This window comes from Lonchura striata, chromosome 2, assembly GCF_050655825.1.
Source record: "Lonchura striata isolate lonStrDom1 chromosome 2, ASM5065582v1, whole genome shotgun sequence".
Taxonomy (NCBI): Eukaryota; Metazoa; Chordata; class Aves; order Passeriformes; family Estrildidae; genus Lonchura; species Lonchura striata.
Window position 1 is genome coordinate 40,335,651 of NC_140704.1, and position 23,663 is coordinate 40,359,313.

The window sequence follows — 23,663 nt, forward strand, 5'->3', positions numbered from 1 at the left end:
TAGAACCATAGAACCATAGAATATCCTGACTTGGAAGGATTCCATAAGGATCATCAAGTCCAGCTCCTGGCTCTGCACAGGACCATCCCCAAGAGTCACACCATGTGCCTGAGAGCATTGTCCAAACACTTCTTGAACATGGTCAGGCTTGGTGCTGTGACTGCTTCCCCTACATCTCCTCATGCCTCAGCATTTCATTTACTCAGGAAAATGGTGAGAGTCCAAAGCACATAAAGATGCCATATGTTCCAAGTTCTTCTGAGAACACATCTTATACTTCCTTGAGCATTCTTTCAATAAGAGTGGGTGTCCTGGTGATATCCAGGACTGTGGCATTCCCTGGCTCTTTGTTTATGTTACTGATTGCTGTAATAGAACATTGCTTAACATAATACTACACTTAATTCTTAGTTCCACAAAAGCAGCTGCTTTAGAAAGCCACTTTATGACTAATTTTTCTCTCATATGGCTGTGCTGTGTTACCCTGCCTTCTCTATAGTGCTTGGGGGAGTTCTTGACCTCAAACAATTGAATGTCTTCATATTTTTCTCTTCTTTTTTTCCAGCTGTTTCTCCTCCTTATCTAATTGCATGTTTCTATGTCTTGTGACTTTCTTACAATTTTTTAATTGTGTATTTTCATTGGGTAAGAATGCCAAATTTATGTCAGCTCCATCTGGAAGACTTGAAGGTTGTTCCTCAATCTCTTTGCAGCTTATCTTCAAACTCTGTGGCTTTGGAAGGAAGTGCTGACTGCATAGCAAATCATGGTGTCTATAGCATCTCCACAGAGAATTTCTTTCACCATATAAAATTCCTAAGATATATGTTATTGCATTTTACCAACAGTAACAGTTGTTCAGCTTGTTTGTGATTTCGAGGATGCTGCTTTTCACTTGATTGATACAAGTTGGAAAGTGGTTATAGTATTGTTGGCTTGAGCTTGACCAGCCAGTTCTGCTAAAGTAGATGTGGTCTGAGATGGATTTCTAATACACAATTTCTAGTATCAGTTCTTATTTGATTTGTGAGATATAAAATGTCTATGGACTTCATTACCATTGAAATACAAACTTTGAAACTTAAAATATATTAATTAATTAATATTAATTTTTACTTTTAACAATCAAATAGCCTATGAGAGGTCATATAGGTCTGCAGTTTAGCACAAAGCTCCTGGTTGGTAAGTGTTAAGACAGTTTATGAAGAAAGAATATTTTTAACTCTGTCTAGAAGTTTTCTTCTGTTCCTTTTTTAATATCTTTATTAAATAAGTAAACAAGAGTGGACAAAGAGAAACCCTGCACCATGGTTCAGAGCACATGTCAAATTGTTAGGTGTCAAGAATGCATGGATGGGGGTGAGTGATACACATATGCTACTTTTGGCAACTTCACCTCAAAATTATGAGTCACTATGTTAATGGTCATGACTAGACAGTGAATATGAAATGTGAGTACTTTGAGTGAGTGCCTGAGTTCCTATAAAAGTGTATATTGAATGCATTTTCTTCATCAAAGCCCAAACCCACAGGTTCAGAGAGTTGTACTCCTATAGTTGACAGCTCAGTCAATATCTCTCCTGCTCTGTCTCTTGCTGTCATAACATTGATTTCTGTAAGCTAGAGGAAGTAATCCCTAATGACATTGTGTAACAGCATTAAGAAAAGATTGTTTTCCCACTACGCACTTTTTCATACGCAACTTATAAATGTATTTCATTACTTGCAAACTTTACCTCTTGCAACTGTTACATTTTATATCCTGCCATTCTATCCAGATTGGCTGATTTCTTAATGTTTTCTTCCTGATTCTACACTTTTATGGAATCACTTGGTGATTCCCCTGCATCATCTCATCACTGCAAAGCAATGATGTCACTCTGACATATGCTATTCTTTCAGCTGCCAAGCAAGCTGAAGGATGCATCATGCACCCTTTGCATGGAGGAGAAGACCATATTGTCAGGTCACGTACTTCCACTGCTGTCAACATCACTGTGCTTCGCTTCGTGTCCTAACCCCATGATCAGCAGTGTTCACTGTTGAGTGGCAAAAACTGCTGCACAGCTGTAATGAAATTACATTCCTGTTATTAATTTGATTATATAACCTTTTCCTGTCTTCCTTTTTTCTAAAAAAAACAACCAACCAAACAAACAAAGAAAAACCACTCTGCAATTTTTTAGCACTAGCATCACTAGAAAGCAGACAGTTTTCCAGGGAGTTTTGGAGGTTTCTTAATATGTAGGGTTTTGAAAAAACCATAGATATTTAAAGAATTTGGAATTTGTTTAGTCTTATGTCCAGAGTACTAGCTATGAATTTCCAGCATGGTATTGGTATTGTTGAAAAATGGGATGAGGTTTCAAAGGGAGCAAGGAATTGTGTGTATTTATTGCACAAAAGTGAAAATGGCTTCATGGGTGAGCAGCACATTTGTAATGAACAGGCTTTACTGGGGTTTGTCTCCCCGTGGAGCCAGGTGTGATACCAGATTGGAAGCACAGAGATACCCTTTCCACTGAGCTGGCTTCTCTGATCCCTTGAGATGATGTTTGTGAAGAAGAGGCTGTAAAGGATTTATTATTATCAAGTGTGTGAGGTCTTACCTCACACAGAGAATCAGCATGGCTTCAGGGTGTCTGGAGTCAGACCAGAGGCAGGTATGGATTGATATGTAGGCATGGAGTCTGTGTTGTTTCATGAGATATTACTGGTTCAAATTTCAGACTCTGTAATTCCTCTAAGCACCATTTTTGATCAGATAGTATCAGATAAGTTGTCATCATTTCTATTTACCTTGTAATAGAAATTAATAATTTGTCTTTTTTTTTTTTACTGCATTGTTGTGGGATAAGCTTAATAGTTAAAAAGAAATAAAACTCAATACTTCAAAAACCAGCTCCTACTGCTCCAGTCTGCTGTGGTTAATGTCAAAAGGACTTTGTTCCTGGACAGTCATAAAGGATATTATAGCCCTTTATAGTATGAGAAGTTAAAACTTTATTTTTCACTTTTGTTTTCTTCATAAATTCCTGCTGTGAAAAAAACCCAAACAAGTTAACCCAAAGGCCTATGTCTCACAAGAAGCACCCCCTGAATATTGTTTCTTTTTAACATAACATTGCTGGTTTCTCTTTGCAAAACTCACAGATATACAAAACTCCATAAAAAAAAAGAAAGCAAACTTCAGAGAAAGAACATCTTACAGAGTTGTCATCTGTCTCTATTACTTTGTTCAGGATTTTTTTTTTTTTTCATTTAAGAGAAAATCAGGAAGATTCCATAGCAAATACTAGAAAAAAGAAATCTAGATATTGGACAGTGCATAATATATCCTGAATTTCATATTCACGCACACATAAACATCAGGACTCTATATTCTTTAAAGAAGAATCTTTTGTAAACCTGATGAACTAGAATGCCAGCTGAATGCCAGCTGAATACCAGCAAGGTTTTAGGCCTAAAAGCCAAAGAGCCCAGGAACTGGTCGTATATCAGGTGTTTCATGTAACTATAATTGTATTCTCAGAGTACTACAGATGTAAGTCTAAGTAGATTTTCTTCAAAGAAAAAAGATTTTGATTTACTAAATGTTTAGTATATGTTCCATTTCTTTTCATATCTTTTCTCTATTTATAAAGAAAATTATTTTCTCCTGTTCTTGCCCAGCAAAAATTTCTAAGTCCTGCAAGTCAAGACAGTATTTCATGTCTTTACCATTGGGCTGCATTTTGAAGATTAACACAGTTTGTGGGAGTTCACAGCACAGTTCACAAGTACCCAGACTGCATAACAAATTTGCTACCATAAAAGCTCTTTGAAACCTAGAAGAGGACAAATTGCTTAGGTCCCTTGGTAGCAAGGAGCACAGGGACTGTGGGTAGATTTAATTTCACCTAACATTAGCCATCCCCAGTTAGATGTCTCAATTAAACTGCCTGCTTAGCCTTTCTCTCCAGTGAGTGGATGGAAAGAGACAGGTACTTCCAGACAGTAAATCATCCCATTTTAGGATACTTTTCCAGACTAATGGGATTAATTGCTACACTCATCACAAGACTTTATAAGTTTATTTGGGTGTAGAACCAGTTACTAACTTTGCTTTTGTTATCAGAATATTACTCCTTTTTTAGCTTTTAGAAATATTGTCAGACTAATAACGCTTGTAATTTTGGGCCATGCTTTTTTTTCATAAATTTGAAGTGTGGCCTTATCTTGAAGCTCTCATTTACTGACTGAGGAATTATTTAGGGCCTGTATATGTTCTTGGCCTGTATTGCATGCAGCCACTAGTAGCCTTATCCCAAGAAAGAAATAGTAACACTTATTTCCCTGAACTCTCCTGTTGAGCCATACTCCATTGTATTGATTTCCATGTATTCTTTTAAAAGTTCTTTTTTTTTTTTTCCTGGCTTCTCACTGTTATTTACTGTGTTCAGTAGTAGGAATCTTCTGAGAAAACAGTTTTCCTGTGAGCTGCATATTAAAAAAGTATCTTTGCACACATACTACATAATTTGTTCTTCTTTTATCTGTGCCACTTTACTGCTATGAGAAGTACTTGCTTTTTCCTTGGTCTCACTAGGATTTGGAGACAGTCTGATGTTTCATCAGCATTCCTCACATTCACGCTCAGGTCTGGCTATTTGCTTGATGATTGCACCTGAATCTACATCAGATTTTCTCCTCTCACACTGACTGCTGCCTGGGCAGCAGTGTGCAGACCACACTGCCATTTTTCCACAACTTCCATCTCAGATATGAATCTCACACATCCAGTTTCCAGTCTTACTGCCTTTGCAAGTACAGTCCACTGTGATTCTTAAACCTTTCTAAAATTTTCAGCAAAACTTTGTGGTCTTTTAAAACAATTGGTGGTCACCTGCAGCTCAATGAGTTTGACCTCTGTTCACAGGTGGAGGGAATGAGGGAAATGGCCAGGACATAAAGAACACCTTCAATGAGCAGGTAATTAGGGAAGTCAGTCTTAATAAGTTTTTAATAGTTGGGGAGGAGCTTTTTATATCTGCATATGGCTGTGAGGTAGCTTAGTGAGCTGGGAAAGCAGAATGGGTATAAAGTTAGCTAAGAGTGGGACTTGGCTAGAGGCTCTGGAGGTGTTGATGGCTGTTTGGTTTAGGTTGTTACAGTGATGCTGTTAGGGAGCTCTACAAGACCAGGGAGGAAGGTTATGTCCAGGGCTTGTGCTAAAGTGCTAATTGTGCCAGAGGGAGCATTCTTAAATATTCCGTGTTTATGCTCCTTCTTTCTCAAAAGAAGGAGTGATGTGGGAGGTGATTTTAACTGAAGAAAGGGATGTGGCTTAAAGGGCTGAATGCAGCCTGTGTTCTCCCTGGTAAGATAGCTTGTGAATATGCAACATCTTGAGGTCTTTGAGGTCCAAGCTGTATGCAAAAGCTACTCATCCAGCAGAGAATATGGTCTGGCTTATGACCTATGCTGCTAGGTATCAAGAGACATATCCTAGAGGTAGGTGGGTGTCTAATTTCTAATGATTACAGCAAAATATGTGTGGCGGTGTGTGCATTTGGAGTTTGCTCGTGCATAACATTTTAAGTCACTTGCTTTAAGTATTTTAACTATTGAGATGACCAGGGCTTGTGGCCTGGCCTTCAGATTTTTTCCTGTTGCCCTTTAGAACCTGGACAGAAGCTTGGATGAAAGTATTTTCTAGATATTTCAGAATCTATTCTGAATAGATACAGAAGGTTCTGAGCAGTGCAAGCCTTTGCTCTATAACCTGGTCATCTGGTTGCCTTGGAACATACAAGTGAGCCTGTTTCTTGGTTTGTGGATTGAGCAGTGGGGGAAAAAGCCTGGGAGGGTAGGGAAAAGTCTTTTATACTACTATTTGCATTTTTTTTAGAAGCGCCATCTTAATTATATTGGAAGATAGAAGTCATCAAATAAATACTTCTGAAGCACTAGTGTTTTCTTTTTTGCAAAGTTAAAAAAAAAATCTTCTGCTCTTGTCTTGGGAATTGTTTGTTTGCTGGGTGTTTGTTCTGGAAAGGATTTGCCTGGTTCTCTGTAATATTGCAGTACTGTTTCTCTGTGGAATGTTTATCTTTTGAATGTCCTTGAAACAGACAGAAAAGTTCAAAAGAGTGATTGCTGTGTAGGAAATGTACCTACTAAAGGTATTGGAATGAGTAATGAAACCCAAGACTGGTATTTATGAGTTTAGACAGGAGGAAGCTGCAGCTTCATTGGATGACACTAAAGGTAGACATACATTTCATATATATTAATTAAGAAAGGTGTGTAGTGTTTGTGGAAAGGCATCTTACTGGAAAACAGTTTCCAGGTGCTTCTAGAAAAAACTCCAGCTATCCCATTATTCAACTTGTTGTTCAGAGATTGGCTGGTCATTCTTCTGAAGCAAATGGAGATAGTTTTTCACAAAGCTGAGTCCAGCATTGTGTGTACTTTGTCTTTTCTGAAGTTTCTATCAAAAAAAGTGTTATTCTGTTATATGGTGTATCTGTATATTAAAAATGCCTATCCTTTTAAGGGTGTCTAGGAGAAGATAAATATACTATACAGTAATGCTAATAATTAAATTTGTAAAAGAACTGCTTTTTGGTAGACTAACACACAAATACAAATCCAGCAGTGGCTGTTTCTCATTAGTTAGAATGACATGCCAGCTTTAGAATATGTAATGATGTATAAGCCCTGGTGGTTATAATTGGCATAGAAATGTACTATATCCTTGGGTGTTAAAAGCCATAAGCTATTTATTTTTGTACTTACAAAGACTGTACTACATTGTGGTATAAATCTCACATGTATGTCACAATTGCATTTTTTTTTAGTAATTTATGTCCATATGGTTCAAATACAAAACTGTTCCCCTTATTAGTATCCTGCTGGTGACATAATGTACTGATAAATTAGTATCTCATGTCTGGAAAGTCTGTTTGAATTCAGATATCATGCAAAAGAAACTTAAACCCACCTGTCTTCCTGATATAAGTGGCCTGGTTGTGATGAAGATTTTGTAATACATGAGCTTACACAGTATAGTAGTGATATGCTTGCAAGAAACTTGGTTATTGGCTGTGGTATCCAGTGGGTTTGTTGTTTTCTTGGTTTTTTTTTTTTTTTTTTTTTTTTTTTTTTCTGAGAAGCACTAAATTCACATAAGTAAGGAGTGGATTTGAAGGTCTTCTGTTACACTAGATGCTAGCTTAAACTGGCAGTAGATGGTGTTTAATTTGATTGTATAAAATAATTTTGAAACCAGAGATAATTTTTAATAAAATAATTGATGGAGTTTTATTTGATGCCATAATGCATTGATTCTTCTGCAGTTCCAGAGGCAGTTTGATTGTTAAGTCTGTATGTGACACACATGATATGGAAATATGCTATAAATGTGAAATACATGGTATGGTCTTTTTTTCTTAGGGCTTTTGGGGGGAAAAAAATAGAGAAGTGGATGAAAAATGTAGGGATAAATCATAAAGGCTGTTTTTCTGAAAAAGAGTTGGTCTATAAATAGTTCACTATGTATTTCAAAAATGAAACTTAGGTAAGGTGAAATTATTCTGAAAGAACAATTATTTTGTTTTGACATCCTCCCTTCAATCCTTCCAACCCATGAGAAACACCATGTGCCACTGATCTCCCATTGAACAGTGAGCTGTTGACCACAACTGAGTGTGACCTTGTTGACAGTTCTTCATCTGCTGCTTGATCTGTCTATCAAATCCACCTCTCCAATTTGGAGACAAGGGTCTGTTGTGGGACTGTGTCATAGGCTTTTCACAAGTCCAGAGAGATTATGTCAGTTGCTCTTCCTTTACAGCATGTCTACTTAAACTGAGTAAATTGTATGCCTGATGGGTAGTGCTTTTTAGCCTCAATTTAGGTTGGGGTTTGGCATTTAAATATGCAGTCTAGGGGACAAACTGCAAATTGTGAGGTCCTGAGGTTCACAGCTGTACAGAGCATTTGTTGCAAATTTCCATCTATGTGATTTTAGCACACATGTCTAATATTTATGGTTTTTTGGAGGCTCTTGTTTAGGGTTTTGGGTTTTTTTCTTTTTTGCTATGGATATCTACATGGTTAAGATTGGTGAAGTTGCCAGTGTGTATGGAGGACGTGCTGGTGAATATTTGACATGTTCTTCTTTTATTTTGCAGAGATCTACAGCCAACAAGACTTCTGGTGCTCCTTCCTACAGCAGATGGTCCAGTTCACAGCCCCATCAGGTAATATGCCCTTGTCAAAAAGGATATGAAGTTCAGGTTGACACATGCTTCCTTTTAAAATGAATCTGTGAGGGGATCTGAGAGTGTTACCTACCTGCACTAGTCCAGCTGGGTCATGCTGGTCTCTGAGGTTGTTGCAGGATATCCTGTGGCAAATTCTTGGATGCAGTTGCTGCTCACAGAGGAGCATGTACAGCTATGCCTACTCTAATGCATTGGTGCCTCTCTGGTTTGTTGGGGATATTATTGTGGCTGGATCCTCCTATCCTTTGAATCTTGTCACTTAAGCTACAAGTGTGGGTGTTTGATACCCTCTGGCAACACATGAAGTCTGTTCTCCTATGCTGGCCTTCCCCCTGATCCCACTGCCCCAGGGTTTCTTTGTGAAGTGATTGCAATGATCAAAACCTCCAGGAAAACTTGTTAATTGAAACTGAAGCCAGAAACTCTTAAGTGATAGCCAGGAAACCATATCACAGTTAATGATTCCTTATAAGAATTTGAATGATATCCAGGGTTTCTGTTACTTTATCTAAATCAAAAGTCATTTTGACTATAGACAAGGATATGGCTTGCTTTTGTTATTAAAGAACAATGTATTTAAACTAAAGTAACTTTGTCTTCAAAAACTCTTCAGGCATCTTTTCAGTAATGATTGCATTGACATTGCTTTTTTCCAGCTTCTACTTTTGTTTTTGTACCTCTTTCTACATACACATTAAAAAAAAAAACAACACCAAAACCCCAGTAACGTACAAAACCCAAAACCACCAGTCCCCCTTGACACTATGAAAAATTTTAAGTATCATGTTGAACAAACCCTTGATCTGACATGCTGGTTTTTCCTTTTGGAGGATATTTGTACACTTAGAGAGGAAACTTCCATTAAGTCGTGATTTTATCTCAAAAACTAAAGCAAAAGAAATAATTTAATTTGTATTCAGATTAGGATGAGAAACAAGTGGCTAAGTGCTTCATGGACTGTTAGCTACCTTTTTCACTGTCCTCCCAGTGTTTATAGTCCTGTTTTCACAAAGTATTGTGAGAATTTTGTGCCTTCTCTTCATATAAAAATATGGTTCTTTTGCTTGCAAAGTTTTCCATGTTTTCTGTCTTGCAATTTTTCAACACTGAATTTTTACTGTTGAGGGTAAAAGTGAAGAACACATAGACAAAAGGTTAACTTTTTTTAGTGGTTATTGCTTGCTCCATCCTAGGGCATTAGACAGTGAGCAAGAAAAAGCTCATGGAGTATAACTAATACATACAAGCAGTGTTCCCTCTTCCTGTGTGTGTCTGCAGTTGTCTGTTAATAGGAGATGAATTCCTAAGTCAGGAGGAGATCATCCTAACAAATCATATGAAATGCACCTTATGCTCTACACACTTGTTTTCCTTTTTGAGAAGGGAGGGAAACATAAGCACATAATAAAGTTTGTAATGTTACAACCCTGTCAAACCACTAGCAGAGTTGAGGGATTAACTATCAGGAATGTTGCTTGAAAGTATGTCTAGACTATCCAACATCTGCAGGAAAAAAAATTGTTCTAATGTACTAAAGCGTGCCCTTGGTAATTTCCCTTCACGTATGCTGTAACTCTTATGTTTGACTCTTATTTTCCTTTGTCATTTCCTCTCTAATCTTTTTCTTCCATGTTTATTGTCAGCTTTTGTCTTCTGTGTTTTGGGTTTAATAAGCTTATAAACTTGCCTCATGGATATTATAAATGCCAGTACCAACTGTGAGGATGTATAGGCTTGCTGCAGTTCCGTTTGGGAGACTGGAATACCGCTGTGCGCTCTCATGAGCTGAGTGGCAAAATATTTGTATTGCATAAGAGATTTGTATTCAGCCTTGCCACTTGGCAGCATCTATATAGAGTTTAAATAAACTTTTTTTTTTTATATTTTTTTAAAGATAGCTTTCCAGGAAAGAAAAAGATTAAAGTCCAAATTCATAGTCTGCATTTTCTTTAGTCTCATGCAGTGAACCCAGTGAAGGCTTTTCCACATGCATTTTACAAGAATCCACACACAAATCTAATAAAACTACATAGCTGAGAACTTTGATGCATCAAAGAAATGTTAAAAGTTAAATTGATTTCTTCCTTCTTTCCCCTAAGTTTTTCTTTTTACATTTCCTCTATGTGAACTTGGAAGGTCCATTAGGTGAGAGATTTGAAAGGGTGAGGTCAATGAGTCACAGAAAATAACACATTTTTCCCTTACTTGTTTTGCTTTGTACCCAGACATCCTTATTTTTTGTATTGGATAAACTGAAGCATGTTTGTCTATCTCAAATATGCTATCTGGGGAGGTTTTTAATAAGTTTCTATCAACTTATTGCTCTCATGATCACATGGAATTTGTATGATCAGGTTTGGTTTTTTTTAATATGAAGCTGTTCAAAGAGTAGTCTAGTTTGGGTTTCTTTTTGCTTCCACTGCTCCTTGAGCCTGACAAAGTCTCTCGTTGCAGAGGAGGCATCTTTGGAACTTGATTTAGAGGTTCCTTCTGACTGCCCTGGGAAAGAGGCATTAATACCTGGTTCAAGCTAGGTTTCTTCAAGCATTTCTCTTTCTCAATGTCAATGTCAGAATAAGAAGCCATTAGTCTAAAAAGTTGATTTTTTTTTTTTTTTTGGATTCAAGGAATTAATCAATTTTGAGGGGTGGATGGGAAGGCCAGACCAAATCTTAAGCTTCTGAACTGGCATCCATGGTGCTGTGGGATCTTACTAAACTGGCTTGAGGGATGGAATCAAGGAGGAAATACAGATGTTAATAAACCAAAATTGCCTACACTTTGTTCTTGGCTAGTGGCATTGCTTGATGTGTGAAGAAGTCTGCAGCAATTTTGTGAGACACTCTGAACTTAGTCTTTCTGTGGTTCTCTGAAGGCTGCTGCCTGAAGTGCAAGAGCTCTTAGAACTGATGAAAATGAATGAGGAAGTGGCACTTTATCAGGGATGATGATACAGCTATTTCTAACACGATGCTGCTTTTGCTCAGCAGGATGACAACCAAGGCAGAGCTTCTTAGAAGTGATGGCAATCCTTGTGTGGGACAGTCTGTCTGACATTATGAATCAAAGGTACACAGGCAGGCTGGGACACAAGGCTCTCAGCTTTGCAGCTCGGTTGTCTCTGAAAGCAGTTTTAACATTAACAATGCACTCATTACTAGTAATGACTTGAGAACTGTATGCTAGCAAAAATGAAAATTAAGAGAAAAGCCTTCTTTTTTCCTGTCGTGGTTTGACATGGAAAAAGAGTTTTCTCAGAAGGAAGAGATCAATTTGGATATTGACCAATTGAAGGTGGACACGCCTCTGAGAACACAGAGGGGTTAAAAGCAGAATTCCCAGGGGAACTCGCTCTCTTTGGTTCTGCTCAGCGTGCAGTGCAGCCTCTCCCCTGCCCGGCCGTGGCTGGGTGGGGAGGGGGAGGCCCAAGGGTGGAGGGACTGGAACCGGGCTGGCCCCTGCAGATGGAAGGATGGAGAAATCTGGGATGTCTCTGTTCCCCCCACCCCAGAGTTTCTCTCTCTCAGGAGAGAGAAAGAGACAGCAGCAGTTTTGTCAACAGTTCACCATGGGGAAGGAGAAGAGCGAGGGGGGCTGCAAGGTGCCCAGCTGCCTGTGGGAGCTGGAGCCTGGGCATCAAGCCATTCTTGGGAGTTGAGACTTTTAACCCTTCCTGAGAAATGAAAGCTTTGTGAATTTTTTCTCCTCCTCGGTTTGAAAGAGAGGAAGAGAGACAGCTTGGACCCTGGGATGTTAGAAGGAGAAATTCTACGTGGGAGGAGATGATGGAGTGGCTTTTGGCTGGACTTTTTCTTGGTACCCACAGATTGAACTGATTTTCTCCTCCAAGAGAGACTGTATTTTAGGAGGATGACATTGAGCCAAGAGACCTGCTTCAGCTGGGAAAAGACAGAAGTGGAGCGAACAGAGAAAAGTTAGGGAGGTTTGTGGTGGTGCCCCCTGTCTTCAGAGAAGAAGAAGAGAAGAAGATCTCTGTTCTTGGACCCTTGGCCCCAGGGGAAAATGATGGGGATTGTGGTCCCAAAAATGAAAAACTTAACTGTTGTTTTTTTTCCCCTCCTGGCAGGGCATCCTTGAAAGGAAAAATCCTAAAAGCAGTCTGTCCATCCATGCATTGGTGGTGAGAGCACTGTGCATGGAAAGAAGGGTCACCATGGCAAACATTTCTCCGGGCGGTGCCATGTGTGACATGGAAACACAGGATGTGGCAGCTGTGTTTCTTGGGGGGTCTGTAGCACAGGAGAGACTTTGTCTCCCTCGATAGGCTGAGTATTGATTGTCTGGAGGGTGGAAACCTGATTGGGGTCCAGATTGTGTCTCACTGTGGTTTGTTGGAGTTGAGTGGTAGGAGGAGGAATGTTTTGCAAGGTTTTCATTTTGAATTTTGTGTGTGTTTTTGTCAAACCATAGCATTTCCTTAGAAAACAAGAGAGGGAACCATATCTTTCAGATGCTGGCTTAAGGTCGAGGCATTCAAAGAAACCATAAAGTGTCCTAAAAGAAAGAGTGATGGGACAACGATCCTCCTAACTGTTAATGAGAGGAAAAAAGTCAGTAGCACCTAGTCATATCTCACAAATAAATCCACCTTGTATGCAGATAGAAGATAGTGATAGGCTCACTTTTCTTGCTCATGAGCTGGGAGCTGGTACAATCTGACAATTCATTTGGTCTCCACCACTGGCTGGCATTTAAGTGGCAATATTCCAGGTCTCTTGCGCAAAGGTTGCTAGCAAGACTAGATTATATTACTTTCTAGAATATTCTAATGCCTCTTCAATATTAGGTGCTAAATGAGCCTGCAGAATAATTGGTGTGTATTAAATGACATTAAAAATAATATAGAATATTTCAGCATCTTTCTCCTCCTCATATCTATTAGCAAGGCATTAGTTTATGAGCTAATGAGGTAAAAAATAAGGAAAGTGAAACTGTGTCCAATGGGCCACAGGACAGGAGTGCTTGCATAATGTTCCTCTGTCTGGCTCTGCTGATGCTTTGTTACAGAGTTATTGCTCTGTAGAGGCAAAACAAGCTCATTGCTTTCTTGCTGATAGTCAGAGCTTTGACTGTTGCTGAACTTGGCATCAGTGCCTTAAGGTCAGAATATGTTTTTTCTTCAATATCTTTCTCCTTAAACACAGGGATAAGTACTATATTTTAGCATAAAGTGGTTAGCAATTTCTCAGAGGAATCTGGACAGACAATGGATGTTGCTAAACATTCTGTGTAGTGTCTATATTTCAAACAGGCAAAATATTTTATCTTTTCATACAATAGTTTATAATACAGCTTTTTTGTGATGGGAATGATGGAAACACCAGTGTACCAGTCAGGAAGGCAGAAGCTAGGAAAGGTGATATTCCAGCTGTACTGTGGCAGCTGTTTCAATGAATTTCAGGTCAGAGACTTCAGTATATGTAATTTCCCTCTCGCTTTGTCCCTGTTGTGTGTGTCTCTGCTTTCCCCTTGTCTTGTTTTTGCCCTTGTGTTCTTCCTGTGTATGTTTTGGAGCAGTAATGTGTTGGTAAGAAGGTAATTAGACAGGTGTCTAATTCAGTAGGCTTTTTCACAGTGCACAAGGTCAGAATGAACCTTGTGATTAATTGTGCAGCATAACAGTAGAGATTTTATTTAGTTTTAGGAAGCCAGACTAGGTATGGTTTCTGGTAGCAGTTGGGATTGTTGTAGCCTAAGACAACTCCAAGCGGAATTCATGACTAGATGGAGCAGGAAAATGGGTAATAGTGAGTTTCCTTGATGGGTTCTGGCAGGCTGCCTGAACACAAATATAATTGGAGCAATGGCTCAGAAGATCCCTTCCTCTGAAGTGCGTTTTCTTTTAAACTGGTGGAAGATAGCTAGTTCTAAATACTAAATAAGGAGTAATAAATAGTAATGTACTCAACTGCTTTGAATCTTGTTTTCCTTCAGTGCCTCAAGTCTGACTTAGAAAAAGTATTGAGAAAGGCACTGTCTCCCTGATGACTCAGCTCCTTGCTTTTCTGCTGAGCACTGCACACTGTGGCAGTAAACTTTAGGTTATGTGCCTGTTCACTAGAAAACTTACTGGGAACACCAACAATTTTTCCCAGAAGCCACTGAAGGGCTGTCAAGTGGCAATAGAATTCCTGCACTTGACCTAGGTTTGAGCTGCAGTGGGCTCATCTAAATGATAGTGACTTAGTCCAGCTACTAGAGTTAAAACTTATTTTTAAAGGTCAAATGAGGTCTGGCAACTTTCCAAAGGCAAACCAGGCAACCCAAGCCACAGAAATATGTTTCTCCTGGCACTTGGTATTTACCCCAAAAAAGTAGCAAATTTCAATGGCCTTAATTAGACTTAATTAGGGAAATTTGGCAGTTTTGCAATAATGGAGTAAATAATACCTAAATACCTCCTTTCAATAATATATCTTTTCAGAATTAGACATTTCTCTTTACCATAGGTCATCACAGTTTTGCAGCATTGCATTTTCATCTTAGTTACATTTGGATAAGCACATGGAAAAATCAAGTATACAATGATAGAAACTAAATTTTTTGACATGTCAAAGGTACTCACTGAGTTTCAGCAAGCCTGTATTACGTTTATCTTAGATCACTCATTAAATTTGAATTTGAGGTGGAGAGAGTGCCTTGCAGGAGCAAATTTAACCAGTTAAACACTTAGAAGCATAATTATTCTTTTATGCATCATGTGTTGCCTTAAGTTTACTGAAAGTTTGGAAAATGTGAATATCTGTGATCAGCATTCCAGGTCTGCTGCTCTTGTTACATCCACTGTATCTGCCATGTTATGCACATGAAAACCTTGTGGGATTTTGTCAACTATTTGTAGAGATTGACCCATGTGTTAGGTCCATCTTTATTAGTAGCAGACAAAATATTAGCCGCTCTATTTTTTTTTTTGTGGAAAATCCTTCTCCTCTTTCACACTTCTCTGATAATTAATCTCAGCATTTGCATACCATCAAGTTTGAGAGATTCTACCACATGCTGCAGTTCAGTACAGAAACAAGCTAATTTCTGGACTATTTGGTGAGCAAGTAGCCTAAGTGAGTGGCAGAGGACCCATGTTTCAGGCACATTTCACCCATGTTTCATGTCTCACCTCTCATACACTTGTCCATCTTTTCTGCTGCAGCTTGGTAGGTTCAACAGGAAACCTGATGTTAAAGGTTCTGCTTTCCAAAGTTTGATGATTCCTCAGTGAAATCTGTGAGCTGCTGCTTCTGGAGTGATGCTTTTTGTAGGACAGCATAAGGGAAGATCGAACCTGGCATATGTTTTATAAAACCACAGGAATCTGCAGTAGCAGCCCCAGCTTTACCAAGGTCATGGGCAAAGGCAGAGTTAATACTGGTGACTGCTTTGCAAGTAACGGGAGAGCAGGGCACACTGAGTTGGCTGCTCAGCTAAATGCATCAGTACACCAGGATGTGTAAGCTATTTTTATTTTGTGAACATAACTCAGCCAAATGAGACTCGGGAGCAGTTGTGTCTGTTGCCAACCAAAGTACAACATAAACTTAGCTTTGAAAAGTTAAGGCTTTTGTAAATGAAATAGGAGGGGAACTAAAAAGGAAACAGATTTTTTTTTTTTTTTATGGTCAGTGGTAGAATATGAGTAAATACAAATGTATGCACTGTTATAGGTTGCTCTTCTCACCTGTTGTCTGGGTATAATTACCAGGCAACTGACTGAATTGAGCATAAAGCTGTTTCTTAAGCTCCAATAGGGTAAGAGCCTGTGCCTGGAGGGAAGCAATGGTGTTCATAAGATCCAGCCCCATGCTTTCAGTTAACTACCTGTGGAGAAACACTTTGTGTCTGACACAACTCTAACACAGCAGGATGAAGACTGATGGTATCTTTAGAATGAATCCCAAACTTATATTTAAAAGAAGGGCTTATGTTTTATTGTCACTGTAAATGACAAAATGTGGGCTGTATTCTGCAATCTGTGCATCTGATACCTTTAGTCTACTCTGTGGGTTAGATATATATATATTCCTCACCAAGCATTGGATCTGGACATTAGTTCCAAATACCGAAGTCTTGGTAAACCAATTATATTAAATTTCTCCCAATTATACTGTATAAATGTTAAACTTTAGGTGTAATGGTTATGAAAACATAGGAGGACTCTTCCAAGACTCAGTATTGTGTATTTCTCTTTTACAGGTGTGAGGAGGAAATAGCAGGTTTCCTTTCTCAGGAGGAAGGAAAGTTATCATTACTCTGTAAGATACCATTGGCTATCTTGCTGCACTTTCAAGTAAAGGTTCAGAAGATTCCATCTATAGCTTGGCAAATCTTAAAAATCAGGATGCAGGGGACAAAACCCCTTTTTTTTCAAAATTATGTTTCTAAACAGCAGTTTGGCCTTTTTTTTTTTTTTTTTTTTTTTGTCTGCTAGGACAGCAAAATTTTTAGTCCCTTCAGTTGTTGTGCAGTTGCTTTTGATGACAAGCACCAAATGTATGTATTGTGCTAAGTGTCTGCTTGGTGTGCTCAGGTTTGTCTAGAAAAATGTGTGTGATGAGCACGAGAGAAAAAACCTCACAGCATTTGTAATGACTTCTGTAGAAGTAAAACATTTCCAAAAGCTATCTGTCAGCTGCACTTAGATTGTCTCTCAAAACTTTTTTCTTCTAGAAGAAGAATTTAATAAGATTTAAAAAGACTGCAAACTGTATTGTTCTACAAATTTTTTTAACCATAAAGACAAAATTCTCCCTGTGTCACAGATTGTCACCCCTGGAAGATCCCTATCCTCTTTTGGAAGCCTTACTTCAAGACTGCAGACTCAATTTGAGAAATCCCAGGAATGTTCCTCCCATAAATCTTTTTTGCCCATTTGACTTAGCAAATTAAGCTTATTGGTATTTATCTATGAATTCTGACTGCTCCCTATTTGACTGAATTTGGTAAAGAAAAGGAAGGATGAAAAGTTTGTTGAACCTTTCAGAGATGTGAGGTTTTTAAGGGAATTTTAAGAGTACAACAGAGGAGATATACTGGTAATGCTATACAAAAGGAAAGCATGAGATCATCCTTCAGTGGTCATTGGGGAGTTCATGGGGGGGAATCATAGGATGGCCTAGATTGGAAGGAATCTTAAAGATCATCTAATTGTGGTCACGAACACCTTTCACTGGACCAGCTGGCTCAGAGCCCCATCCAACCTGGCCTTGAACCCAAGGATGAAACTTCCACAACTTCCTTGGACAACCTCCTCCAGTGCCCCACCACCTTCATAATGAAGAATTTCTTCCTGATGTCTAATCTAAATTTATTCTCTTTAACTTTAAACCCACTTATCCTCATTAGTCTCATCATTTTGTACGCTCTGTTCAGGTACTAGAAGGTCACAATTTGGTCACCCCAAAACCTACTCCAGGCTGATGAATTCCATTTTTGTCAGTACTTACATCATAGGAGAGGTGTTCCATCTCTCTAATCATGCTTTCTGTTCTGGGGAACCCACAGCTGGATGCAGTGTTCCAAGGTGGGGTTTCACCAGATGTGAGAGAAGAGGGATAGAATCTTCTCCCTTGCCCTGCTGGCCATGCTGCTTTGTAAGCAGCCCAGGGTTGGATTGGATCAAGTGCACGTTGTCAGATAATGTACAGCCTCTCATCCACCAGCATCCCCGAGTTCTTCTGAGCTGACCTGCTCTCATCTGTTTGTTCTCAGTCTGCTGATCCAGGTGCAGCACCTTGTTCTTGGTCTTGTTAAACTGCATAAGATTCCCATGGACCCATTTCTTGAGCTTGTCAAGGTCCATCTAGATGATGTCCCCTCTTTCAGATATTTAATCTGCAAATTTGTTCAGGGTGCACCCTTTGTCTATGTCATTAATGGAGACATTAAATTACACTGGTCTCAGTATGGACTTCCAAAGTCACTGATGTCCTTTAGGACTCTGAGCCATTGACCACTACCTTCTGGATGTAGGATTCTAACCAATTCCTTATCCACTTATCAGTCTAGCCAATGAATCCACCTCTGTCCAATTTTGAGAGACTGATGCTATTGGGGACCATAGATGACATCTGTAATCCTTCCCTTGTCCACTGATGTAATCACTCCATCATGGAAGGCCACTAGGTTAGTCAGGAAGGACTTGCCCTTGGTGAAACCATGCTGACTGTCCTCAGTCACCTCTTTGTCCTCCCTGTGTCTAAGCATGGCTTCTAGGAGGATATGTTCCATGATCTTGCTAGGCTCAGAGGTGAGGCTGGCATGGGTCCCAGGGTCTTCCTTTTTACCCTTTTTATAGATGGGTGAAATGTTTCCCTTTTTCCAGTCACCTGGGATTTCATGTGACTGCCATGACTTTGCAAAGCCACTCTCCCTGATATTTGAGATCAGCCAGTTTCCTCAAGACTCTGGAATGCATTTCATTGGGTTCTGTAGACTTACTTACATTCGGGTTTCTCGGGTGTTGGTGAACCTGTTCTTTACTTGCAGTAGAGAATGTGGTCCCTAACGTGCTCTCCATCAACTTGAGAGGTGTAGGAAGAGAAGCTGCCATTGAAGATGGAGGCAAAAAAGTTGTTTAGTATTTCAGGCTTCTCTTCATCTGTTCTTACCAGTTTTCCAGTATTTTTTCATTGGGAAGAATACACCTTCTTTGACATTCCTTTTCTGTTTAACATTCCTGTAGGAACCCTTGTTATTCTTTGCATCCCTTAACAGGTTCAGTTCCAACTTCACCTTGGCCTTCCTCACCCCATCCCTATACAATTGAATGTCATCTCTGTATTCCTCCCAGATTACCCATCCTTGTTTCCTCTGTGCATTTGCTTCTTCCCCTTTAGTTTTACCAGCAGTTCCCTACATAGGCGTGTGGGTCTCTTGTCTTCCTTGACCATTTATCTTGCTCATGATGATTGCAGGCTCTAGGACTGTATGGAAGACTTCCTTAATGGTCTACCAGCTCTGTTTTACTCCCTTGTCCCTGAGGGCAGTCTTCCAGGGATTCCTATTGATTATCTTTTTTAAGAGCTGAAAGTTTGCCTTCTTGAAGTTCAGGGGCCTAACTTTACTCTTTACCTGACCTATATCTCTTGGGACTGCAAACTCCAGCAATGCGGGATCACTGCAGCCCAGTCTGCCTCCAATCTTGATGTCCACAATTAGCTCTCTTATGTTGTCCACATTATGGATTTCCTGACATGGGGCAAAAAACTCAGTTGCTGGTGTCTGTGTTTTTTCAAGAATGAAGCTAAACTTTCTCTCCTGTGCAGATTTTCTGGTTAAGGGATGAGCTTACCCCAGAGCTCAAGGAATAATTCAGTTAAAGTCAATCAGCTGCAAGATGTGTGTACGTTCAATATCAGGCTTAATTAGTTTTGTTGTTCACATAGCTACACAGTTGAATTCTAACAAAATTCTATAGTGGATTGATTGAATTCAGAACTCTTTAAATCTGTGAGTCTTTTAAGGAAACTGTCTCCTTGCTGTGTCTAGCAACATTATTCTTGACTCTTCCCAAGGTTCAGATCTTGTCATATAAACTTCAGATAATATTGTTTGAAGCTGCTCATAATCTTACAGTAGGGTCTTTTCATTATGTTATCTGTAGTATCCCTGATGTGTTGACTAATAGCAAAGATTGACAATGTGTGTTACACGCAAACATCTTGCTTCATGTTCTATTAAATGTGCCATTTGATATCTTCTGTGGTGGATGTCTTCATTTTGGCTTTGCTATGACATCTTAAAAGAAAGAGAAGATGCCAACAGATGATGTTTTAACACTTGTCAGCAATTTGTCATATTTCTTCTTACTTTAGATTTAATTGTTCTTGGAATGAACAGTTCAGAGGGATTGTTTTTTTTTTTGAAAATTCTGCTTTCTAGTTAAGGCAATCAATTTGATGCAGATGATAATTAGTATGATAATTGCAGCCTACACACATACTACTGCATCCCCCTGATTTCTTCAGTGTTCCAATGTTTTTCAAGATTACAAGATAGGTGGGAGCAGAAGAGTTAAAGTTATTTTTAGGGGCCTTTTGCCCCCTTGTTCTAGTATTTAAAAGTAACAGATGGACTTTGCTCTTTGTGACACTCATCTTCCATGCTCCTGAAGCCTTACACCTGGAGAGGAAATGCAATGAAGAGACATGGCTGGGTCCACCATCAGCTGCACTAACAAAGGGATTTATGGTTTTCCAGAGCAAAAATTAGCTGAGGAAGGAGGGTTGACCTTTGGAGGAGTGACAGTTGGCACTGAGCTGTGTCTAGGGGCTGATCATGCTAGGGGCATGTCTGGGGAAGATGGTCAAATCAGGGCTGGTGGCATAGAACTGTTTCTCTGCCTTTCTTAACCAGGTCCAGACAATTCTTTAAGAGCCCTTTCCTGTCTTTTACATGAAGGAGAACAAAACTGGCTGATAGATTGTTTTAATAATCTAAGCGATGATCATTCTGTTTGATAATTAGCCATGCAAATCTGAAAGAAACAATTGGTGGATCAACAAAATAAATCTGCAGGCTACATTTGGGGGAGTAGCTGAAAAAGCTAATTTGGTTATAAAGATAGGTTATGCTTTGTAATGAGAAACGACAAGGCATTTTGCTGCAACTGTCATGGCAACTTTAGAGCTTCTTTATATAGCTTAATTTAAAATGTATTTACCCCATAGGAATGAAATTGCAATCTATGTATGAATCATAAAAGCTGGGGATGGAAAATACCTCTTGAACTTATGGACCAGTTCCTCAAAGGATGGAATGAGTTTAACTCAAAGTGAGAAAATCAGATATTCTGCCTTCAAAGTTAGTTTGTTTGTCCCAGGTTTTCTGAGTGTGAACTCTAGAAAGGGTCTCTGTCTAATCCTGGAGCTGGTCTTGGCTAAGAAATTTTTGTCAACTAGACATCTTGGTATTTAAGTTTTACTTCAAAGCTTGTGAGCTCTGATGTCTATTACATGTCTCCACATAAGCTTAAATAGTCATTGAACACTGATAAAATTCACTTCTATCAAGATGCTTGTTAGTCATGTTTCAAGGCTCAGATTAGTTGCCTACTGAGTTAAGATCTTAATTGTGTGAGTGCTCCATTTTTTGTTCCATCAAGCTGTGTTGATATTTGAAATCAAACTGTAATCAGGAAATTAAAGCCTTTCCCCCCCCCTCCCATTCTGTATTAACAGTGACTCAGTTGTTAATGCTAAGCATTGGTGGCAGTTATCTGAAAAGGAAGAATATGGTGCTAGAAAGAAAATGGGATGTTTATATTGGTGATTTAAATCAATGTAAGGTTCTCCCAGCATGTTTAGAGATTCATTCTAATGGTCAGCTTTTAGATTTAGAAGGAAATTCTTTGAGAATTTAATGATGTCTTCCTAGCAGAAGCTAGTTAATTTCACCAAAGTCATCAAATCTTGTATTACTCAATCTTATCCATAGCTTGGTACTCTATCTGAAAATTCTATTTTCAAGGTCCACGATGAATATGTTTATTACTCTTTAGTTCTGCCACTGTCTAAGAGCCTTTTGTAGAGTGACCATTACCCTGCTTGTGAAGTGGACTTTCAGCTTTGACTGGGATTATTGTAAAAAGCACCAATGTTTCACACATTTTGGGGATGGTTAAAAACACCAAGGGTTTACAAGTAACTTAGAGTAAAACCTCAAAGTCCACTGATGTGGGAGGCCAGGACCTTAATTCCATTCTAAATGAAGTACTCAGGTTTTCTAGGAAGGGAATTGAAATGGAGATAATGTAGATGAAGAACTAGGAAGAACGATTCTGTATAGACTTGACTTACATATTGTCGTAAAACCAGTATTTCTTGCCTCAGCTGTAGTGGCTGTTCAAGACAATTAATGCATCAGGGCAAAATTTGCATAGATGGTGAAACTTGAATTAAAACTTCAAAACCAAAAGCAACTAAGAAGTTATTGAAAAGGCTGAAGGTAGTGCAAGCAGAAATCCTACAGGCTTCAATGGAAACATACATTTGTGACCAGCAATATAAGGAAAACATAACTCTGGCAAAATGAGATGTTTTGATGGTTTCTTTTTCTTTAAGTGTGAATGGTGCTCAAATGGGGAAAGCATCTGAACTCCCAAGAATGAATGACAGTGCCTCAATGGATGAGATTGATTTGACTCCCTCTTCATGCATGGGTTAAAATGAGAATGTTGGCTGGATTGTTGCAAAATTCAGAAGGGAAAACAGGGAAAAGGGAAAACTGTTCAGGATTGCAAATGCAGCCATCAAAAACTATGCTAATGAGCCTTAGATTTAATGCACAGACTTTCTTTCCATGGTTTACATTTATGGACAGTGGAAGTGGTAAGCAAAATCATGCTGTGTGCCTTCATAACCATGGCTGGACTATAAGGAACAGGGGGAAATTGTTAATCCTCCCAGTGACTTTTAGATGGACCTCCAAAGACTAGACAAAATTCTAAGCCACTTAGAACAACGGAGCTCTATTGTGTCCTGCAATACAGAGCTTGCTTATCCTGTTAAAGATCAAGCTCTGCTTGTACCCATCTAATAGGAATATATTGAATCTTGCATGGAGTGCAAGCAGGACTTTGATCAATATTGCACACATTTTATTTGAGGACCTACAGCAGAGGCCCTACACTTAGAAAAACAATTGAAGTAGGTCTTGGGAACACTTGACAGAATATATAAGCAGATGATGTTATGGTCTCAGTGGAAATCTAGCTATATTGAACTGAAAATAGGCTATATAAGTAGAATACTTAGTCCTTGTAGTAGGAGACACTATGCAGTAGGCCAGCAAGCTCTGTTTGGATTCCTTTGGAAAACAAAACTACAATGAAGTATCTCCCTCAAAGAATTTAGTATATCTCTCCATACTGAACTTCTGAAGGAGGAGTTTGTCTTACTGAGTGAAATATACTACAGGTATCTGATAGTAAAAATAAAAGCATGAATTTTCCAAAGGAGGACATTGCAGGAGGTGTTCATGAGGTTCCACTCCTCTAAGGGGAAGCATGAATTCTACAGTCAATACACAGTTTGGTAAAATAAATATATTACACCTGGGCTTCCATCACTTGTGTTCTCTGGGGCAATAGCACAATGCACATATCAAATGGCTAGATATTGACAAACTTCAGTTTGTGAAGTGTTATCGGAGCTACTGGCATCTGTAAGTTTGCATAACTTTCTGTGGGTTGATTTTTGTCTAGGAATGTTGTGTTTACACTTATTTTGAAAGTAACTAAGGAAAACAAAGTGAAAATTGGATTAAGTTCTGATTTCTCTGCACTTTGGCACAGAAATTGTTTTCAGTTCTAGTCATTGGGCCTAAGTATTTATCTCAGGGCAGTGGTCTGGTATGCTTTCATTTCAGTCTGTTATTTAA

The 23,663-nt window shown here is 38.9% G+C and overlaps 1 protein-coding gene across 11 annotated transcripts in view; it reads left to right on the forward strand.

Annotated features, from left to right (window-relative positions):
* The window catches only part of RBMS3 (RNA binding motif single stranded interacting protein 3), a 703,116-nt gene that overhangs the window by 96,543 nt on the left and 582,910 nt on the right, over positions 1-23,663 (forward strand). For all 11 annotated transcript variants that reach the window (XM_031503883.3, XM_085573225.1, XM_085573232.1 and 8 more), the window contains one exon: positions 8,178-8,246. In XM_031503883.3, the coding sequence (XP_031359743.1) occupies positions 8,178-8,246 (69 nt within the window). The remainder of the gene's footprint in view (positions 1-8,177; positions 8,247-23,663) is intronic.